This window comes from Archocentrus centrarchus, chromosome 24 (genome assembly GCF_007364275.1).
Source record: "Archocentrus centrarchus isolate MPI-CPG fArcCen1 chromosome 24, fArcCen1, whole genome shotgun sequence".
In the NCBI taxonomy this organism is placed as follows: domain Eukaryota; kingdom Metazoa; phylum Chordata; class Actinopteri; order Cichliformes; family Cichlidae; genus Archocentrus; species Archocentrus centrarchus.
This window is the reverse complement of record NC_044369.1, coordinates 32183802-32203844: the sequence shown is the minus strand read 5'-3', so window position 1 is coordinate 32203844 and position 20043 is coordinate 32183802. Positions and strand designations below refer to the sequence as shown.

Genomic DNA, 20043 nt, shown 5'->3' with positions numbered 1-20043 from the left:
AGTTAGAATACCATCTGCAAGGCCTGGGTTCGATTCCACCTTGGCCCAGGCCTCTCCCTCTCTCTGTGTGGAGTTTGCATGTTCTCCCCGTGCTTGTGTGGGTTTCCTCCGGGTACTCCGGTTTCCTCCCACATTCCAAAGACATGCACTTACTGGGGTTAGGTTAATTGGCTACTCTAAATTGCCCATAGGTGTGACTGAGTGCGTGAATGTGAGTGTGAAAGGTTGTCTATCACTCTGTGTTGGCTCTGCAACAGGCTGGCGACCTGTTCAGGGTGTACCCTGCCTCTCGCCCTATGACAGCTGGGATAGGCTCCAGCCCCCCCGCGACCGTTAACGGGATGTGCGGAAGCGAATGGATGGATGGATGGATACCGAGAAGAATAGGGCAAGATTTATCTGGTTCAGACACACTCAAAACTTGTTCCTGCATTAAAAATGTAGGACCAGAGTCCTGAACCATCAAAAACCCACACTCAGGTATAGTAAACCCCAGAGCCTTCACATCCAGCTCTATATACCCAATATAAGGAATTGGCAAGGAGTTGGCTCCTGTCAATTTTAACCACGTAGCCATTGAAGTCATATTAAGATTCTTCCTTTCTAAGTGTTTCTTAAAGAACGACTCAGAGATAGTACTAACCTGGCTTCTGGTGTCTAGCAAAGTCTTGGCTCTAACTCCCCTCAATTCTACCTCGACCTCTGGGCACTTACCAACTGCTTTTTCAAAAAATCTCTCATTTGTCAGGGTTTTTGAGCCTCTGTCTACCCCTCCAGTTGCTTGGCTCTCAACAACTGAGGGAGTCAGTTTCCCTGGTTGAATGATTCCCTAGGTGTACTTTGGGTAACAGACTGAACTCTTGATGTATGCTGTTGACACTCCCTAGCAATGTGCCCAATCCCTTTACACCGAAAAAATATGGGACGCCCATCCTCAGTTCACTGTGGTCTTCGTCTAGGCCGTGTAACCCCAGATGGCTTTTCCCTGACAATCAAACTGTCTTTTACAACATTAGTTAACTCAATGATAGCTTTACCTTGCTCAGAGACAACTCTCAATATGTCATAGAGTCTAGAAGACTGGCCATGAACTGGACCTACTGACACACTATCACAAGTGACGTTTCTCCTATTGACAGTGTTTGTTAGGGGGTAGATCTTGACACCAGGCAACTGCCTCCTGTCGCACCTCAAACAATGTGCAATGTTCTCTTTCCCGAACCATCTTACGAAGCTCCCTTCACAAAGCTGGCTCTCTAATCCCCTCTACAAACTGATCTCTAATTGCTACTGCTGGATCAGTCACTGCATCAGGTCTTTGTTTCAACGCTGCACGAAGAATCTGGGATAGAGCATGAGAAAAATCAAAAAAATCTTCTCCCTCCAGTTGGTAACGGCCATAAAACTTGTGCAGCAATTGAGCAGTACTGCGTCTCTCACTATAGGCTTCTCGCAAGATGTTAAATAGCCCTGCAGCATTATCTCTTTCACTATCAAAACGTAACCTTACTTCTTCCAGTGCTGGGCCTCTGAGAAGAGAAAGAATAAGGTCAGTTTGTTCTGGGTTACTCAAACCCCGGACTCAAACCGTGCGATTAATTTCATCAAGAAATTCGTCTACGGAACGACCATTAACATTAATGTCCCCACTAAAAGGAGTGATTTGGCATTCCCTAGGCAGATAAACATAAGACCTGTTCATGCCACTACTTAGGGCAGAAATCTGAGCCATGGCTTGATCATGCTTGAGATTTAATTCAGACAACTTAGTCCACATATCAGCAATAAGGTCCATGTCAAGTTCTTCCTCTGAAACACTTTCTCATTCACAGTCCCCCTCTGCAATAGGTGAACACCTTGGCACTGTCCCAAAAATCCCAGAGCTCCCGTCTAGAGTCACCCTGGGTGAGCATGATTTCTGCGGTCCCCGTCCAAGAGGGACTCCTGAAGAAGCTCTCAAATCCAACTCTTCCCTCGAAGGAGGACCCTTCTGTGCTCCCTTCTCCATGACAGCCGCTGCTACAGCTATCAGTGCACTCAATCAATAACCTCAAAGAGCTCAATTTTGGCAGAGACCCCACTCCTGGTGCCAAAATGTGGTGTCTGGCCAAAGAGCTCAAGACAAAACACGAATTTTATAAAATAAAGCTCTTTATTTGAACAACTCACTCTTAAAACAACCATAAAAACCCATAAAAGACAACCTGTGATTGAGTGCACTAACAATTTCAATGGTCTAGTTTCCTGTATTAACAGAAACACAAAAACATCAATCACAAAAGAATACACAAAATAATTACACAACAAAATAAAATGTACACAATACTAACCCAAGGTGCACTGTTTCGAGGCCTACCCACAAATGGACCCCTGAAAATAATCTTCAAATCTGCAAGAAACAAAAGAAGCAGTTTAATCAAAATTCAACGAAAAGAAACATGAAATAAATAAACAGGAAAAAGTAACCAAAAAGAAATACCATAAACAGTCACCAAAACACATGGTCCACATCCCTTCAGGCCTGCAAAGTCATCTGACCTTTTGCTGCACCAACCAGCCTGGGAACATGGCCAAACCAAATAAACACTACAATATCCCCAAAAGAATGAACACTTACACAAACAGGATACACCTGACCTAAGCTTCACATAAACAGTTGCCCTAACACAGGTAAATTTACCTCAGAAGTGCTTTCTCCAGAAATCTCAGGTGTGGCCTTCTGCTTGAGCTTAGACGGGCGGAGTGAAAACAACTTCCTACTTCCCATGGAAGTATTTATAGCCTCCCTCCCCCTTCTACTACGACCTTCACAACCCCAAGAAAGTCCCCAGGAAAACCCACATTGCCCACTAGTGGCCAAAAAAGGGAAAACATCCTCCACCCCATTTTGCCACCCGGCTACATAGTTCTGATGACACAGCACAATACGATCACATGATTAGGCTAAGCCAACCTGGCATGAGAAAGAGGCTGCATATTACAGGATGGCTGTGGCTCAGGAGGTAGAGCAGGTCATCTACTAATGTTGGTGGTTTGATTCCCTGCTGCTCCAGTCTGCATGCCAAAGTATCCTTGGGCAAGATACTGAACCCCAAGTTCCTCTCCAATCCAACCATATGCAACCGAGTACGAATATGTGTGAAGGTTTAAAAAAGAAAGCACTTTGAAATACAAAAACAATGCTTGTATGAATATGAATGGGTGAATGCAAATGTGTTGTATAAGCGCTTAGAGTGTTCAGCTAGAGTAGAAAAGCCCTATATAAGAACTAGTCTATTTACCATAACATAGCATTAACAGCCTGAAATCCTCCAAGCTGTTTACTCCCCACTTCAGATAAATACAGCCAAAGTGTACAACAGGTACTAAACATCCAGGAATATGAATATCTTTGAAGAGTAAAGAACACATATGCCAAATTTCATGGCTCAATTCTGTGATTTTTCCTTTTCTCTTAAAGATTCAATCAATCAATTTATTTGTATAGCATATTAAAACAACAGCCATTGACCAAAGTGCTTCACAGGGCATAAAAACAAATAAAATAATATAAAAATAAAAGAATATAAAACAAAAATAAAAACACAATAAAAACCATAAAGAATGCAACAAACAATGAAGGACTGTAATAGTAGTGCCAATAGCAATGCCAAGAAGGTCTATCTACCAGTCTGAAATGCACAAGTAAATAAGTTTTAAGAAGTTTATTAAAAGTGGTAGGGGAATGAACTTCTCTTATGTGGAGAGGGAGGTCATTCCAGAGTTTAAAAAACTGATCATCTGCAGAGGAACGGTTTATCTGAAGAGCTTCAGTCAGGTTTCAGAATTCATCACAGTACAGAAACAGCATTAGTAAAGGTTACAAATGATCTTCTTAGAGCCTCTGACAGTGGACTCATCTCTGTTCTTGTCCTGTTGGACCTCAGTGCAGCTTTGATACTGTTGACCATAACATTTTATTACAGAGATTAGAGCTTACTGGTACTGCACTGCAGTGGTTTGAATCATATTTATCTCATAGACTCCAATTTGTTCATGTAAGTGGGGAGTCTTCTTCACACACTAAGGTTAATTATGGAGTTCCACAGGGTTCTGTGCTAGGACCAATTTTATTTACATTATACATGCTTCCCTTAGGCAGTATTATTAGAAAGCATTGCATCAATTTTCATTGTTATGCAGATGATACTCAGCTTTACCTATCAATGAAGCCAGATGACACACATCAATTAGTTAAACTGCAGGAATGTCTTAAAGACATTAAGGCCTGGATGACCTCTAATTTCCTGCTTCTAAATTCAGATAAAACTGAAATTCTTGTACTCGGCCCCACAAATCTTAGAAACATGGTGTCAAACCAGATACTTACTCTGGATGGCATTACTTTGGCCTCCAGTAACACTGTGAGAAATTTTGAAGTCATTTTTGACCAGGATATGTCCTTCAATGCACATATTAAACAATAAGTAGGACTGCTTTTTTGCATTTGTGCAATATTTCTAAAATTAGAAACATCCTTTCTCAGAGTGATGCTGAAAAGCTCATTCATGCATTTATTACTTCTAGGCTGGACTATTATAATTCATTATTATCAGGCTGTCCTAAAAGCTCCCTGAAAAGCCTTCAGCTGATCCAAAATGCTGCAGCTAGAGTACTGACAGGGACTAGAAAGAGAGAGCAGATTTCTCCCATATTGGCTTCTCTTCATTGGCTCCCTGTTAAATCTAGAATAGAATTTAAAATTTTATCTCAAAGAACTTATAGTCCCATATCACCCCAACAGAGCACTTCGCTCTCAGACTGCTGGCTTACTTGTGGTTCCTAGGATACTTAAGAGTAGAATGGGAGGCAGAGCCTTCAGCTTTCAGGCCCCTCTTCTGTGGAACCAGCTTCCAGCTTGGATTCAGGAGACAGACACCCTCTCTGTTTTTAAGATTAGGCTTAAAACTTTCCTTTTTGATCAAGCTTATAGTTAGGGCTGGATCAGGTGACCCTGAACCATCCCTTAGTTATGCTGCTATATGCCTAGGCTGCTGGGGGTTCACATAATGCACTGTTTCTTTTCATTCACCTTATTTACTTTGTTTATACTCCACTCTGCATTTAATCATTAATTGTTATTAATCTCTGGCTCTCTTCCACAGCATGTCTTTTCTCTCCCCTCAGCCCAACCAGTCACGGCAGATGACTGCCCCTCCCTGAGCCTGGTTCTGCTGGAGGTTTCTTCCTGTTAAAAGGGAGTTTTTCCTTCCCACTGTCACCAAGTGCTGCTCATAGGGGGTTGTTTTGACTGTTGGGTTTTCTCTGTATTATTGTAGGGTCTTTACCCACAATACAAAGCACCTGGAGGCGACTGTTTGTTGTGATTTGGCGCTATATAAATAAAATTGAATTGAATTAAACTGAATTTAATTGAACTGATTTTGGAGTCTGTTGACTTGTATTTTACTGGGCTATTTCTTTGTTCCTCCATGTATTTTCTCGATAACTCTGTCCCACTTTTTCTTTTCTTATTTTCAATCATTTTTATGTTTATTCTTTCCCTTGAAAAATAAATGATCAAATAGAAACAAAAATCCACTACTACTACTACCAAAACAACCAGGTCATGGCCAATAAATTTGCCATATATTATTGTAGTGACAATTGAAAAAAAGCAAAAAAGCATCGATAATGGCAGACTAAAAGAATGACCAATCACAGATTTGAAAAGGTGTTCATGAATAAAAACAACCTATATCACTAAAAACAAAAACATTTATTTGGTTGCAGAAATTATGTGTTCAGTAGTAACAGCCTTATAAAAACCACTCTGATTTTCAGACTTTCCAACACTATTACTCAAAAATGGTAATATTTCCCTACTCACTTTATGGGCATTAGAGAGAAGTCTGTCTTTATTATTGGTGAAATGGCCCCCCCTATGGACCGTAACTTTTTTTGTTTTGGGAGTGACATGAAAACATGTGAGAGGTTTTTTGACATAGAGTTCTTGAACTTCCGATAAAACCACAAAATACCTAAAATACAATCAAATAAAAAACAAAACAAAACAAAAAAAACCCATCAATTTGGGACAGCCACCTCCCAGTAGAATGTCACATAAAAAGGATGATATTGTATGTATTTAATTTAGTATTATTGAACTAATACGTTGAGATTAAATAGATCACAACATGACATTAATAAATATCAAGGGATCAAATATTTTATTTTTTTTAATGTATTTTTAAGTATGGGACTGCAATTTGAACCAATTTGGTAGACTGGCACATATAAAGAGCCAGCTCATTTACATTTTGCCTTATTGCAGCTGCCAGTGTTTCTATAAAGACAGAGAAGGAAGGAGTGGACATCTTTGTGTGGTCCCACTGTGAAGAGTGAAACTTTGTAAAATCAACTTTCTCATGGTGACTGTGTCCATTGGTGATGTGTAGAGTGCTCTCATCCAGTTAAGAAATGATTCCTCAAATCCAAATATATGGAATGTCACAAAAAGGAATTTTCAGTTGATCCAGTCAAATGCTTTTTCTGCATCTACTGCTGAAATCAAGGAGTTAGTACTTTGCATATGTAATATGCAAAGTAATTTTAATGATGTTTGTCATCATTAAAAAACTGGTCGAAAAAAAATAGCACTCAAAACATATAAGCAATCTCTCCCCTGTTGCTAACAACATCCCGTGAACCTGGAAATTCGCTGCAATACAGCGCTGATTCATATGTTATTTGCCTTAGAATTAGCCCCTGCAACTGACGACTCATTTTGCCAGATCGGGTCACATTTGTGTTTCTGAAATATCTGAGTGCAGGGAGTTGCTGAGAGAAAACAATCAGTTATGCAGAATGTATGATATGCTTTTTGCTCATATGGATAATGAAGCCTCAAACTATCGCCAAGAACAAAGTCTGCTATATATTGCTGTAAAATGATGTTGATTAGCCATGTTTGACTGTTGCTTATTGTGTTTGTTTTGTCCAGTAACAGGTACAGCGCAGCACTAATGTCACCTCCTATGCTGATTTCTGAGCTGAGGCAGTACAGAGAAGAATTTGTGACACAATTAGATCTCTATTGGGACTATTTAAATTGTGAGAGGAAATTTTTCAAGGAGGAAGGGCTAGAGAAGACATTTATCAATAAACAGGGTCGTAGAGCCCACCTCAGCTGTCATAGGGCGAGAAGCAGGGTACACCCAAAACAGTCTTTGAAAAACCAAATTATTATGGATAAAGCAATCAGAATCGAGAATTTAATTTTACTTTAAATTCAACTTTGCAATTTATATTTTATGGTAAAATTTGTATATCATTACTTTAATGCACTGCACTAACACACACACGGCGGTCAGACTTGAGCACTTGGGGTAGTGGAGGCTCTTCTACTGGCTGTGGAGTCAAAGAGTTTGTGAGCTGTGTCTTGCAGTAGTATGTGGCCAGAGTTTTGAACCTGTGGCAGCTGGCTTATTTCAACTGCAAAGTGGACTTCTGTGGATCATTTCAACTCCTTGAGGCCTGACTATCAGCTAGTGTTTTCTGCTGTAACACTTTTCTTTTCAAGGAACTGCTTCACATTTATGAATTCATGTAATCACAGCCTGGCTTAATAAATTTAATATACCAGGGTAGTGGTGGCCTAGGGGAGAAGAAGAGGGTTAATCACTGAGAGGACCCTGGTTCAAATCCTCAGGCTGGCATCACTGTGGGTCCCTGAGCAAGCCCACCCCCCCAGGTTGCTCCCCGGGCACCCCTTGGCTGCCCCCTGCTCCATGCTGTGCTGTGTGTACTACATACTCCATGTGTGTGATGGGTTAAATGCAGAGAATGAATCTCACTGCATGTATATGTATGTGACAAATAAAGCTCTTTCTTCTTCTGAGCTTGTGATAACTTTTCTTCTTTTGCTGTCTTTGTTCAGCATTAAGTGTGTCAGCAGAGGAGAATGACTGCAAAGTGGTGGCAGTGGAAGACGAACTAAGGTTAAAGCTGCTAGAAGTTGGAAAGCTGAGGAGAGACATTGATGCACTGAGGAAGAACATCTCCGACTGCTATGAACAGTTTATGTGTGACTGCATCTCCCAGTGACAGCCAGTACCCCTCCACCTTCTATATACACTTACCAGAGGAAGCATGTAAAATTATAGTTGTACAAGTAATCACCCTGTCCCGTTGGAGCTGAGAAATGAACTGTACTTTCACACAGCCTTGTTACAAAAGAATGTCTTTTTTTTGTTGTTGTTTTTTTGGTTTTTTTTAACCATCATTATTGCTAAGCCTGCATGTAATCATAGGTAAGATTTAATAGTAAGTGCTTAGATTGAAATTAAATTAACTGAGAAATTCAGATGAGCTGGGTTTTGTTTTTTGGTGCACACAAAGAAGAGAAAATTACTTAATATGTTTAAAACATCTTCTTAGGCTTGATTAAATTAAGCCTACTACTTTAAAAAAAATGAGAGAAGATGAATTAAGCTCCAAAAGTGAATAATTTCCTTCAGTCTTTTGCACTAACTTTTCATAAACTACATGTAACCATTCTGCAACAGGGCAAATGTGGTTTGAACCATTATGGTGTGGATTTTATTATTATGCTTTCAATATGAGGCACTTGACACACTGGGCACTTCCTCCTGAAAAAGCTTCTGCCTTGTATCAAATGTATTAAATTCTTCTCCTCATTATCATCTTCCAGGTCACCATTAAATGCCTGATTACACCCAAACATCTCTTAATGGATTGCATTTTCCAAATCAACAAATTTTTAAGTCTTTCTTCTTCTACTTTGGGCAACCCCAAATTCCCTGTCCACAATTATCGAGCTGGAGGGAGTGAATGAACAATGGTAATCACATAGAGAATCCTTTGTGAATCTGTTCCTAAATCTTTTGATAAGCTTGTTGAACAGTTAAAGTTATTTAAAAATCAGTTTTGAAGTTCTCATTAATTTGAATACATCTCCTTGAAGAAATGCTGAGATCCCAATATGGCCACTGGTATGGAGATTCTACAGCAGCCAGTAGTTGCTGCTGTTGGATTGTGTGCTGCCTGTATTATAAGGACACAGATCATTTGAAGGAACTGAAGATGATTTACTGAAGAACAGAGCTGACGAAACCAATTTGATTACTAGTAAAATTATTTTATATGGTTTCACGACATACATACGGATGTCAAAATTATTTAAACATGGCCACTCCACATATGCCAGGGACAGCTGTGACATGTGTACAATACACATAATTAATGAAATGCTCAAAATGAAACAATTGCTCATTCATGTCATTTGGAATATGAATGAATTGTTAACCAATGAAGAGAAGTTCATTTATAATGAGACAAAATGGGTAGAACACACATTTTTAAAAATCTTCGAGATGAAATCAAAATGAAACAAACAGAGCATTTCAAATGAGAGAGGGACTCATGGAATCAGTCTGATTCACATTTGTGGCAAGTGTAAGAGTGACTTCCATCTGTGCAGTCCTTTTTATGAAGGTATCCATAAGGGCAGCAGTTGCGCTTCTTTTCCTGCCCTTTGTGGTCTGCTTTCTTCGTCCAGCTTCTGGATGTGGATGAATGGTGAAACTTTTTTTATCCATAGCAGAGGATGATGGCCCAGGGTCAGGATTGCACTCAAGCACAGGATCGGTTTCATGCTCAGGCATGACACGTCATGTGACAGTGGAAAATGCTGCAAGATTCATTGCAACATCTTTCTGCAGAATTTTTATAACAATGAACTAAATTAGAGAGTGGATATCAGACAGAACTGTGCTGAATATTTACCGCAGTTATTGTCTAAAGTTTGATGTGACTTCTTGTGCAGTGCACTCTGGTTGGCGATGTTTGCTAGGGCAAACAATGAGCTCTTCAAGCTACAGTACATTTTGGTGATAAAGCAATACAAATATTCCATAAAAGTCCATTCCCATACAAATTAAATGATTTACAGTTGTGTTCAAAATAATAGCAGTGCATTTAAAAGCACGAGTAAAGCTTGGAATCCTTAAATTGTTTTTATTTCTAGGCACTGGGAACACTGCACATTATATTCTAAATCAAAACATTAGGAAAAATATATAATTTTTCCAATTACTTAACAGGAAATGAAGAAAAACGAATGTTGGACTGTTCAAAAAAATAGCAGTGTCTGCATTTTTCTTTATAAACTCAAAAAATTCACTTCACGAACTGAAAAATCTTTAGGCATTAGCATTCCTGTGAATCACTAAACTAATATTCAGCTGTAAGGCAACATGACCTCTTCAAGAATTTTGATATATGCAAACTGATCCATGATCCCTAGTAAGAGAAACCACAGTAAGTAAGATCCATAGTAAGAGAAACATTCGAATATTGTGATGTTTGCACCATCACACTTCCCTGTCTTCAGAGCATACTATGGCTTGAATTCAGTGCTTGGAGGTCATCTGACAAACTGTCTGGGGCCCTTGGACCCAAAAAGAACAATCTTACTTTCATCAGTCCACAAAATGTTTCTACATTTCTCTACTTGGCAGACGATGTGTTCTTTGGCAAATTGCCACCTCTTCAGCACATGCCTTTTTTTTTTTTTTAAATTTGGGACTTTATGGGGGCTTCTTGCTGGCAGATTAGCCTCATACAGGCATCTTGTAATTGTCACAGTACTCACAGGTAACATCAGACTGTCTCTGATCACCCTGGAGCTGATCATTGGCTGAGTCTTTGCCATCCTGGGTATTCTTCGATCCATTTGAACGGTAGTCTTCCGTTTTCGGCCCTTTCTCTCTCGCTTTACTTTCCATTTTAGAGCACTGAAGATCATTTTAGCTGTGCAGCCATTCATTTTCTGCACTTTATAGGTTTTCTCCTTTTTAATTCAACATTTTAAAAAACGCTTTTCTTTTGAACAATGTCTGGAACGGCCCATTTTTCTCAGGTTTTCAGTGAGGAATGCCTGCACAACATGTGTTGGCTTCATCCTTAAATAAGGACCACTTGATAGATGCCTGTTTTTTCACAGAATGAATGACCTCACTGATCGGACTTTACACTGCTATTATTTTGAACACACCCCTTTCAATTAATTACACAGACTCAGGAGTATGCATATCATGAATGTTGGGGATGTTGGTTTTCTATGACTCTGCTACACCTACTGGTAAATTGTTTGCCATGTAGCAATAGGATTTCTGCCAAAAAATTTTGATTGATCTGGATACTCATGTTGGACTGCTATTATTTTGAACACAACTGTATGTGTTTCACAATTCTGTAAAATAAAAATGAAAGTCACTGACAACTTGGCTCAGGGACAGTTGTAATAGGGTTTTACAACTGTCCCACTATCACCGGTTCTGTTTTCCCTCAATGTGAACTAGCTTTACTGCGGCTTAGACACATGCTACCCATGTCTACTTTTAGCTTACATAACAGTGATTCCAACAGTGCCTGTTTGAACAGTATCCAGAAAATACCTGTGAAAGAAAAGTAAAACTTTTACCTCAAGAAAAGGATTTGTGTAGATAATATTTTCTGGGACTTTTAAATGTTTCTCATTTTGTCAGTAAAAAGATAAACTGAGCATGTGCACGGTGAGTAGTAAGACTTATTTCTGGCTTATTTCTGATTGGAGGAATTCAAGGTGTCACAACCGTCTGGTGCTCCACCTATTCTTGGTCTTCAAAACATTAAATGTTACTGTCCCACAGCCTAGTGAAGGAAATGTGGAAATCACTTTGTCAGTACATCAAAGTAAAAATTATTTTATTGATTGAACAGGTATTCTTGGTGTGTATTCTGTGTTCTAGTAGGTGTAGTTCCACCAGTGTAAAAGAGACGTAGAAGCAGCTTAGAATCCAGTATAATAACATTCATACATTTTCTGCATCACCAAATACAAGCACATTCCCATGACAATGCACAAATTGCTTTTGAGGTGTCCCTTTCTCCAGCTGCAGAGGAAACTAAAGCACTTCCACCTGTCCACTTTTGCCAACATTCCTGCAACTGTGTGTGACCGTAGCTACCTACCAAACTGCTTTGGTAACCTTGTGGAGAACGCTCCTGTTTACATCTCATGGTTTGTTGTTTGCCAGGTTCTGAAAAATTCATGTGTGCCGTGGTATTTTGGTGACTGATGCTGTCCCCGTATCAGTCATCAGTTTGGACTTCTCTAAATATGTATGCCTATGGTTGTAGCTCTGCTGTGTCCACTAAGCCTAACCCACTAACCCTTTGTTTCCCATTTTAAAGGTGCCCTTCGGTTATCGGTTTTATTCATTTTATTATTGTAAAATGTGGTCACTCAGTGATTTTAAGTATTTAATCTTGAGATCTGTTTTTATGTCATGTTTTGTTTTTTCTATGTACACTGTTAATTCTACATTATAATAGTCACTATATGGATGATTATTATTAATGTGGTATTAAATTAGGTTACAATAAAAGCAAAAGACTGAGATGTACTTTCTCAGATGAGATAATAGAGCACCTTTGGGATGTAGTGGGATGGGATATTCACATCATGGATGAGAGCAGACAAATGTTAACATGGACCAAAATCTGAGAAATGTTTCCAGCACCTGGTTGAAACTGTGCCATAAAGAATTAAGGTAGTTCTAATAGGAAAAGGTGGTCCAACCTGGTGCTAGCAAGGTGTAACAAATGAAATTGATGGTGTGTGTGTGTGTGTGTGTGTGTGTGTGTGTGTGTGTACATACACAGTGCGTAACAAATTTATTAAACCACCTGTAATAAAAACAAAAAAACCCAAATATTTCAAAATCGGTCAAAAATGTTTAAAAACTACCAAAGGCTAAATTAACTGAATTCATGTTTTTAATACCCAGATTAAGACTTCCCTAAGAACTAAGCATAACATTCAACCACTAAAACTGATTTCTCTGTTCAGTTTGGCATCTTAATTAAAAAACAAAAATGTGCTCTACTATTTTTTTCAACTTTCTTGTAAAACAATAAATTTGAAAAATCATGGATAACAACAACTATTTATTAGCATTTAAAATATTACAGTCAAAGAGCTTGCATATACTGCTTGCATTTAACCTAATTAGCAATACTGTTAATTTAGGGAACCTGTGGCATAAACCTTAAAATAGGTGGTGGTCTAATAAAGTTGTTGAGCAAACACCAACCAAACACATATCAACCTTCTAAAACAATGTAGTGTTAATGCAACACAGGACATTTTTCCAAACAATATTTCACAAGTTTTTTCAAATTTAAATATTTTTTTTAATTGAACATCTCATTTTAATGAGCATGAATGTTTTTGTTTTACACTGACTTAGATCTGAGAACGAGGGCAACAGAATTTTCCTCTTTTTGTAAAAAACAAAAACAAATTTTTTTCATTTCTAGGCTATGCTCTGATAACATGGGTAACTATACAAAATAAAGCAAAACAAGTGCCTCCTCAAAATCAATATTTTCAGTAAGAGTAACCTCTCACCAAAGTCACAAACCTCCATGACAGCTCGGTGGTCTATCATCTGTGGTTATTGCTCCTACAGTTATTCTGTTAATTCTCACTTGTCTTCAGAAATTTAGATACCCAAGTTTATCAGTGTCCAGTGTCACGCCCCTCTGTGGATACCACTGCTTTAACAATAAGTACTTTTAACCCCAAACCAAGGTTGCATGACCAGAAAAACCCCTGCAAATTACATCACTCCGAGAAAAGGAAAATAGGATGTATGTGTTCCCTTTCCCTTGTCCCTAGGATTGTCACTGAATTTTGCTTCAGCTTTTTTCATGTCTCCACATTCTTCTTACATTCTTTTTACAAGCTTCTAGGAAGAGCAGGCAGTTTCTAGAGGTTTCGAAGGGGTTTCGTCTGAAGGTGGCTCACTGGATATCCCAGTATCTCCATTCTCTGGTTCATTGCTCAGTGACATCTTCTCCAGAGCTAAAGGGTGGACACAGATTCCGATTCAGACAATAAGCAAACTCATGTCCTACATTGATTACAAAGCAACCTGGCTGAATATTGATTTGTAGGCTTGATTCAATCAGCAGCTATAGGTAGTGGGACATACTTAACGCTTCCTGATATCCAGTTTTCAGCTCTTTAGATTCCAAAGAAATGTATTTAAAGTATGGGAAAATCTATGAATGTGTTCTTTATATTTAGTGACCACATGTGATCAAAATTACATCCCACTTTTAAAGTCTTGAATATAAAAATATCTCAGGCAGCACAGTGACGCGGTGGTTAGCACTGCTGCCTCACAGAATACCATCTGGAAGGCCTGGGTTTGATTCCACCTTGGCCCAGGCCTCTCTCTCTCTCTGTGTGGAGTTTGCATGTTCTCCGTGTGTCTGTGTGGGTTTCCTCCGGGTACCCCGGTTTCCTCCCACAGTCACAAAGACATGCTGTCAGTGGGCTTAGGTTAACTGGCCACTCTAAATTGTCCATAGGTGTGAATGAGAGTGTGAATGTGAGTGTGGATGTGGTCTGTCACAGGGCTAACACAGACAACCTCTCACACTCACATTCACATTCACACCTATGTCCAACTGGGAATCACCAATTAACCGAACCCCATGTGTGTCTTTGGACTGTGGAAGGAAGCTGGAGTACCTGGAGAGAACCCACATAGACATGAGAAGAAGATGCAAACTCCAAACAAAAAGGCCCCAGACTATGTTGCCCAATTTCAAATACTTTGTTATTCTTTAGAGCACTCGTTAATAACCTAATTCAATAAAACAACTACATTAACACTGTATGTTTGTGGAGTTTCTCATCGACATTATCCAGACAAACAGCTCAGCTAATCCATCTGGTTCCCTGAGGCAGTTCTATTCCACCCAATTCAGTATTTCCTAGTGGAGCTGGGAGCAAGCGACTAACCTAGTATTACATGCAAAGAGGAAATGTTTTATCAGCAGTCTTGCAGATGAAACAAAAGTAATGAAAACAATAAAAAGCAGAAAAACAGCTAAGTGTGTTTTAACAGTGAAAATCCAAGTTTCTAACTTACACCCTCTTCTTATAACTGGCATCTAACTAAAAGCCATGTTAGCACTCGCACCCTCTGTTGTGAAGATTTGAGAAACAAACCCAGCAACTGACAATACATATTATTACATAATTACAAGCAGCAAACAATTTTTTTTATGCTTTCAGGAAGGAACAAAACCTGCATTTAAGCATTCTAAAAGCTCTTTCATTGATTGATTGTTAGTGATGAAAATACATTTTGACAACTTACCTTGAAGTGATGCTGAACTGTTGCTAGGTGGTGCCGTGCTGCTCTCATCCAGCTCATCCAGGTAGAGTCGGTAGCGATGGCCACTGTCATCCTCATACTCCACATTCTCATCATCACTGTCCACTTCTGGAGCCACATACACGACCTCAAACTCTATCTGTCCTCGCTGACAGAGACACCAAGAATTTCCTCTTTGATGAAACACAAACAGTGTTATGCAGTAAGCGTGTGTGTGTGCATGTCTGTACTACCTGCTGAGACAGAATGGTGACGGCTTCCTTATGTTTGGCATCTCGCAAATTGATACTATTAACAGCAAGGACGGCATCTCCGACATGCAGACCTCCACATCTGTCGGCAGGCTGACCTGGATGGATCTCTGAAATTAGAATGGGAACGCCATGCTCCTTCCCACCCTGAAGAGAAGAGACTTATCAGAAAAATGTCAGGGCAGCAGAATGGAATTAGCTGAAAGCAGCTTTAATGCTAGGTCCTAAGGAAACAGATGAACAGTATTATCAGATTTTTGTGTTGTAATAGCGCTTTTCGATGGCAACAGTTCAGGTTAGCTTCCATTTTTAAAATTGATACCACACAATTTGCTATTTAAACTGTGCCCTTTGCCCGGGAAGTGGACTGTAAAACAGACGGATTATTAATGATATGACATTAAAAAAAAAATGTGTAAATACAAGTTATGTACCCCAGATTATCAAACTTTAAATGTCAAGCTGATCTGAGTTTCTATTAATATTTTTGCCCACATAATGAAGAGGTGTCTAGTTCAGAGAACCTGGGTACCATAAAAAGAACTCTTACATAATTTATTTCTGTACGGTGTTTGTGGTTGTTATGGTGAAACTTTTTAAACTGGGTATAACATGTTACCACTTCATAACTTTATCCAAGTAGATGTTTGTCTGATTTTGTTTTTCATAATGAATTCGAAACTCACGACCAAGAATAACTTGGTGAATTCACTCTGAACTTTGACAGTGACATTTGACCAACATAATTTCACTAATGTGATGAACAATCACATTAGTGAAATTTAAAAAAGAAAGAAAGAAATAATGGCAAGACAAAACCTTACGAATATAATAAAATGAACACAATTTCAATAATCTGACTACATGTGCAATTATAATAAAATAAAACAATTCTTATTCATTGTTTCATGATTATTAACATCAATAAAAGTTAGAGGAATATGGTTTTGAGTCAATTAGTTTTTTGGGGTGTAATCTGCCACTACAGAGGATTTTAAATTAAACATTCAGACTTTCAGCTTCAACTCGAGAAATTTAACAAAAGTATTGCATTAATGGTTTAGGCCTGGACCCCTATGGAATATACGATAAGGGAACTGTTTACCCTGCCTGGGATAGTGTTACTGGGGCTCCGCCCCGAGCCAGGCCTGCGGAGGGAGCTCGAGGGAGAGCGTCTGCCGCGGCCGCAGAGGAGACAATGGCCCACCCTCCTGTAGGCTCACCACCCGTAGGACGGGTCGTAGGAGTCAAGTGCATTGTGTGTCAGGCAGTGGCCAAGGGCATAGACCCTGGTGAATCTATCCCACTGGTCACCTCTCTGGTAGGGAAGGAGCCTGAGCTAGTGCATGAGGTTGAGAGATACTGACTAGATATAGTCGGGCTCACCTCAATGCACAGCCTAGGTTTTAGAACCAGTCTCCTGGAGAGGGGCTGGACTCTGTTCCAGTTTGAAGTTGCCCTCAGTGAGAAGCAGCAAGCTGGGACGGGGTATTCTTGTATCCTCTTGGCTTACTGCCTGTACATTGGAGTTTTCACCGCTAGACGAGAGGGTTGTTTCCGTGCGCCTAGGTCACAGGTCGATGATTGATTTCGTAATCGTATCATCAGATCTGCGGCTGGACACTCGGGTGAAGAGAGGAGCTGAGCTGTCAACTGATCACTACCTCACAGCATGCTGGACAAACCTAGTGCACCCTAAACGTATAGTGAGGGTGCGCTGGGCTCACCTGGCAGAGGCCCCAGTCCATAAGATCTTCAACTCCCACCTCCGGCAGAACTTCAAAAGCATTCTGATGGAGGATGAGGACATTAGGTCATTGTTGAGGCTGCTGCTCAGATCAACCACCTGTTGATGCCTGTCTCAAACCAGAGGTGAAGGGAGCCATCAAGCTGAAGGAGGAGTCCTATTGAACCTGGTTGGCCAGTGGGACTCCAGAGGCAGCTGACGGGTACTGGCAGGACAAGCAGAACACGGCTCGGGCCTCACCAGCCTCCCTAGCAAGGGTCCATCTGTTAGTCAAACCTCAGATTCAAGAAGAACAATGCCTTTTTTTTGTCCTGTTGCGGAACACTGGACCAGCTCTTTATCATCTCAAGGACATTCGAGTGTACATGGGAGTTTGTCTGTCCAGGTTACATGTGTTTTGTGGACTTGGTGTCACCAATCTGTTCATAATTTTTAAGGACAGAATTTCTAGGTGTAGCAAAGTGGCGGAAGGCTTCAGCCTTTGTGGCCTCAGAATGTCATCTCTGATTTTTGTGGATGATGTGGTTCTATTGTGTGAGTGTGAAGCAGCTAGCATGAGAATTAGCACATCCAAGTCTGAGGCCATGGTCCTCAGCCAGAAAAAGGTACAGTGTCCACTCTGGCTCAGGGACAAGTTGTTTTTAAAACAATTACAATTGTTTTTTAAATGCCTGGATACATTTTATATAAGTCAACAGTCTCTCACACAACAATCACTCTATCACCTGAATCCTGTTGCTCCTATGTTGGAAGGTGATGCAGTGGTTTATGGTATGTTGCAAATTTCATTAGCGATGCAACTATCGATTATTTTGTAATCAAGTATTCTATCGATTATTCCATGGATTACACAAGTAACTGGATAAGAAATACTTTTTTCGTATTAACAGTTCATCTGCATATTTTAACTTCTGTACTGCAGTTTTTTCCCTGTGTGAAACAAACAGGGTGGATGGACCAGCTACAAAGTTCTCTTTTTCTTCACTTGATGGTCAGGTGGTTGATGAAGGACCCCCAGCTGTTTCCCAGTAAAGGTGTAACGGTGGTTACAGGGAAAAAAAGCTTCTTTTGGATGCTAGAAAACACTTCCTTCCACTCCATCTGAGCTCACCATCTCCGGAACCGTTTCTGCCTCTTTGCGCTTGTGCAGACAGACTGCATGTAAAACAGCTGACTGCTGTTGTTGTGTTACCAGTGTTTATGTTGAAAAACTGGGGGCTGCGTGAGCGGTATCTTGTAATGCTTTATATTCACAAGCATTATCCCAAATACATTTCTACTGCAGGTCTATATTTAGTCACTAATCAGGGATTAAAGTATAAAAATTATTTTGACGTGGAAGGGGTCCTTCAGGTACTGAACGATCGCTAGTGCTAATGGAGGTGCTCCCTAGCAAACTGTGGTTATAGTGATCCGTTGTGGGAGCTGACGTAGAGGAAAAAAACAACAGCTGAAATTCTCAGCACAGCGAGCACAACAAAAAAAACAGAAGAGAGCAGTGGAGGCGTGGAAAAACATGCCAGCGATGATCCACTTAGTGTTAAAGGGAATCCGTCACAGCAACGGAGAACTTTTAGAATCTAAGGATTTTTTTTCTGACTCCTGATGCCCACGCCATTCCAGTAGGTGGTGGTAATGCAGCTCTAAGCTGGTTTGGTCAATCGCAAACCCACAAGAAGAAGAAGACAACGGAGAACTGTAATGCAGCTAATGTGGGTGAAACTCTATTTAATGGTTCGGATTGCATTTTTTTATTCCTTCCCGTATCCGATCCAGTAATTTCGGTTAGGATTGGACCGATACGATACTGAATATCGGATTGGCACATCCCTAATCCAAACATGACCAACTTCTGGCTAAATAGATCACATAATGAGACTTCTTACTGTAATTGAGATTCCTAGCCCCTCGTGATCCTCTTTGACCAGCACAACCTTTCTGATAGGGCCAACTCCCTGTGTTTTCTTCAGCATGTCTGGGTCCTGTAATTACACAGCAAAACGACTTTGGAAGCAGAACTAAAGGCACCAATAGTTTTCACTACTTTGTAGTTTTATACTCACATGTCCCACAGGAGAGGGAAGAGGTCTCTTAGGGTCACTTCGACCTCTACACGCTCGGATAACAGTCTTATGGCGGTGAAGGTGAATTTCTGCCTCCAGTTGATTCCAAAGCTTGTCATGTGCTGGTCCTTTCATGTCCCGACCCAGTAACTGGATCTGCTGCACCCTGGAAGGCAAACCAAGGAAAGATTTAACCAGAGATGTATAGTAACGAAGTAAAACTACTTAAGTACTGTACTTAAGTACTAAAATGCAGTATCTGTACTTTATTGGAGTACATATTTTTTCCCCTACTTTCACTTTTACTCCACTATATATTTTTGATTAATTTAATACTTTTACTCCGATACATTTTTCACGTGCTGAATCGTTACTCGTTACTATTATGAAAACGTTATTAATCATCCCCAAGTCATAGTATCAATGCCAGAGCGGTAGATGGCGCTGTCACGGTTTATGAAGCTGGCTCATCATTGGGCGATTTGAGCGATCAAGCCTATAAAAAAAACGCAGGCTTCGTCTCCGCCTTTTGCGCTGTTGCTTGCAAGTATTGAGGACAGAACGCGTCAGCTTACTGTCCGATATCGAGATGGATGTCGTCCCAGGAACACCTTGTCCAGGTTTGTCTTTTAGCTGCTCTGTGGACTGCCCCTCTGGCCTTTTGAGATGTTTTATTTGTGTTTGTTTTTTTTGTAAACACTTGTATGGCCTTTTATCATTGTACTCCAGCTTCAGCCAAATAC

The 20043-nt window shown here is 40.1% G+C and overlaps 2 protein-coding genes and 1 long non-coding RNA gene across 6 annotated transcripts in view; 1 reads left to right on the top strand and 2 right to left on the bottom strand.

Annotated features, from left to right (window-relative positions):
• Positions 1-8686, top strand: part of cep85l (centrosomal protein 85L) — a 64383-nt gene extending 55697 nt beyond the window's left edge. For all 3 annotated transcript variants that reach the window (XM_030722343.1, XM_030722341.1, XM_030722342.1), the window contains exon 12: positions 7919-8686. In XM_030722343.1, the coding sequence (XP_030578203.1) occupies positions 7919-8085 (167 nt within the window). In that variant the 3' untranslated portion in view covers positions 8086-8686. The remainder of the gene's footprint in view (positions 1-7918) is intronic.
• On the bottom strand, positions 2353-2746 carry LOC115774900 (uncharacterized). Its single transcript, XR_004019224.1, has 3 exons — positions 2681-2746; positions 2480-2558; positions 2353-2389 (listed from the first exon to the last, which is right to left on the bottom strand). It is a non-coding gene; the product is annotated as an uncharacterized LOC115774900 (long non-coding RNA).
• Positions 8687-11731: 3045 nt separating the features above from the next.
• gopc (golgi-associated PDZ and coiled-coil motif containing) overlaps positions 11732-20043 on the bottom strand; it is a 30812-nt gene continuing 22500 nt past the window's right edge. For both annotated transcript variants that reach the window (XM_030722326.1, XM_030722327.1), the window contains 5 exons: positions 19301-19466; positions 19124-19219; positions 15473-15637; positions 15222-15387; positions 11732-13912 (listed from right to left, as the gene is read on the bottom strand). In XM_030722326.1, the coding sequence (XP_030578186.1) occupies positions 13797-13912; positions 15222-15387; positions 15473-15637; positions 19124-19219; positions 19301-19466 (709 nt within the window). In that variant the 3' untranslated portion in view covers positions 11732-13796. The remainder of the gene's footprint in view (positions 13913-15221; positions 15388-15472; positions 15638-19123; positions 19220-19300; positions 19467-20043) is intronic.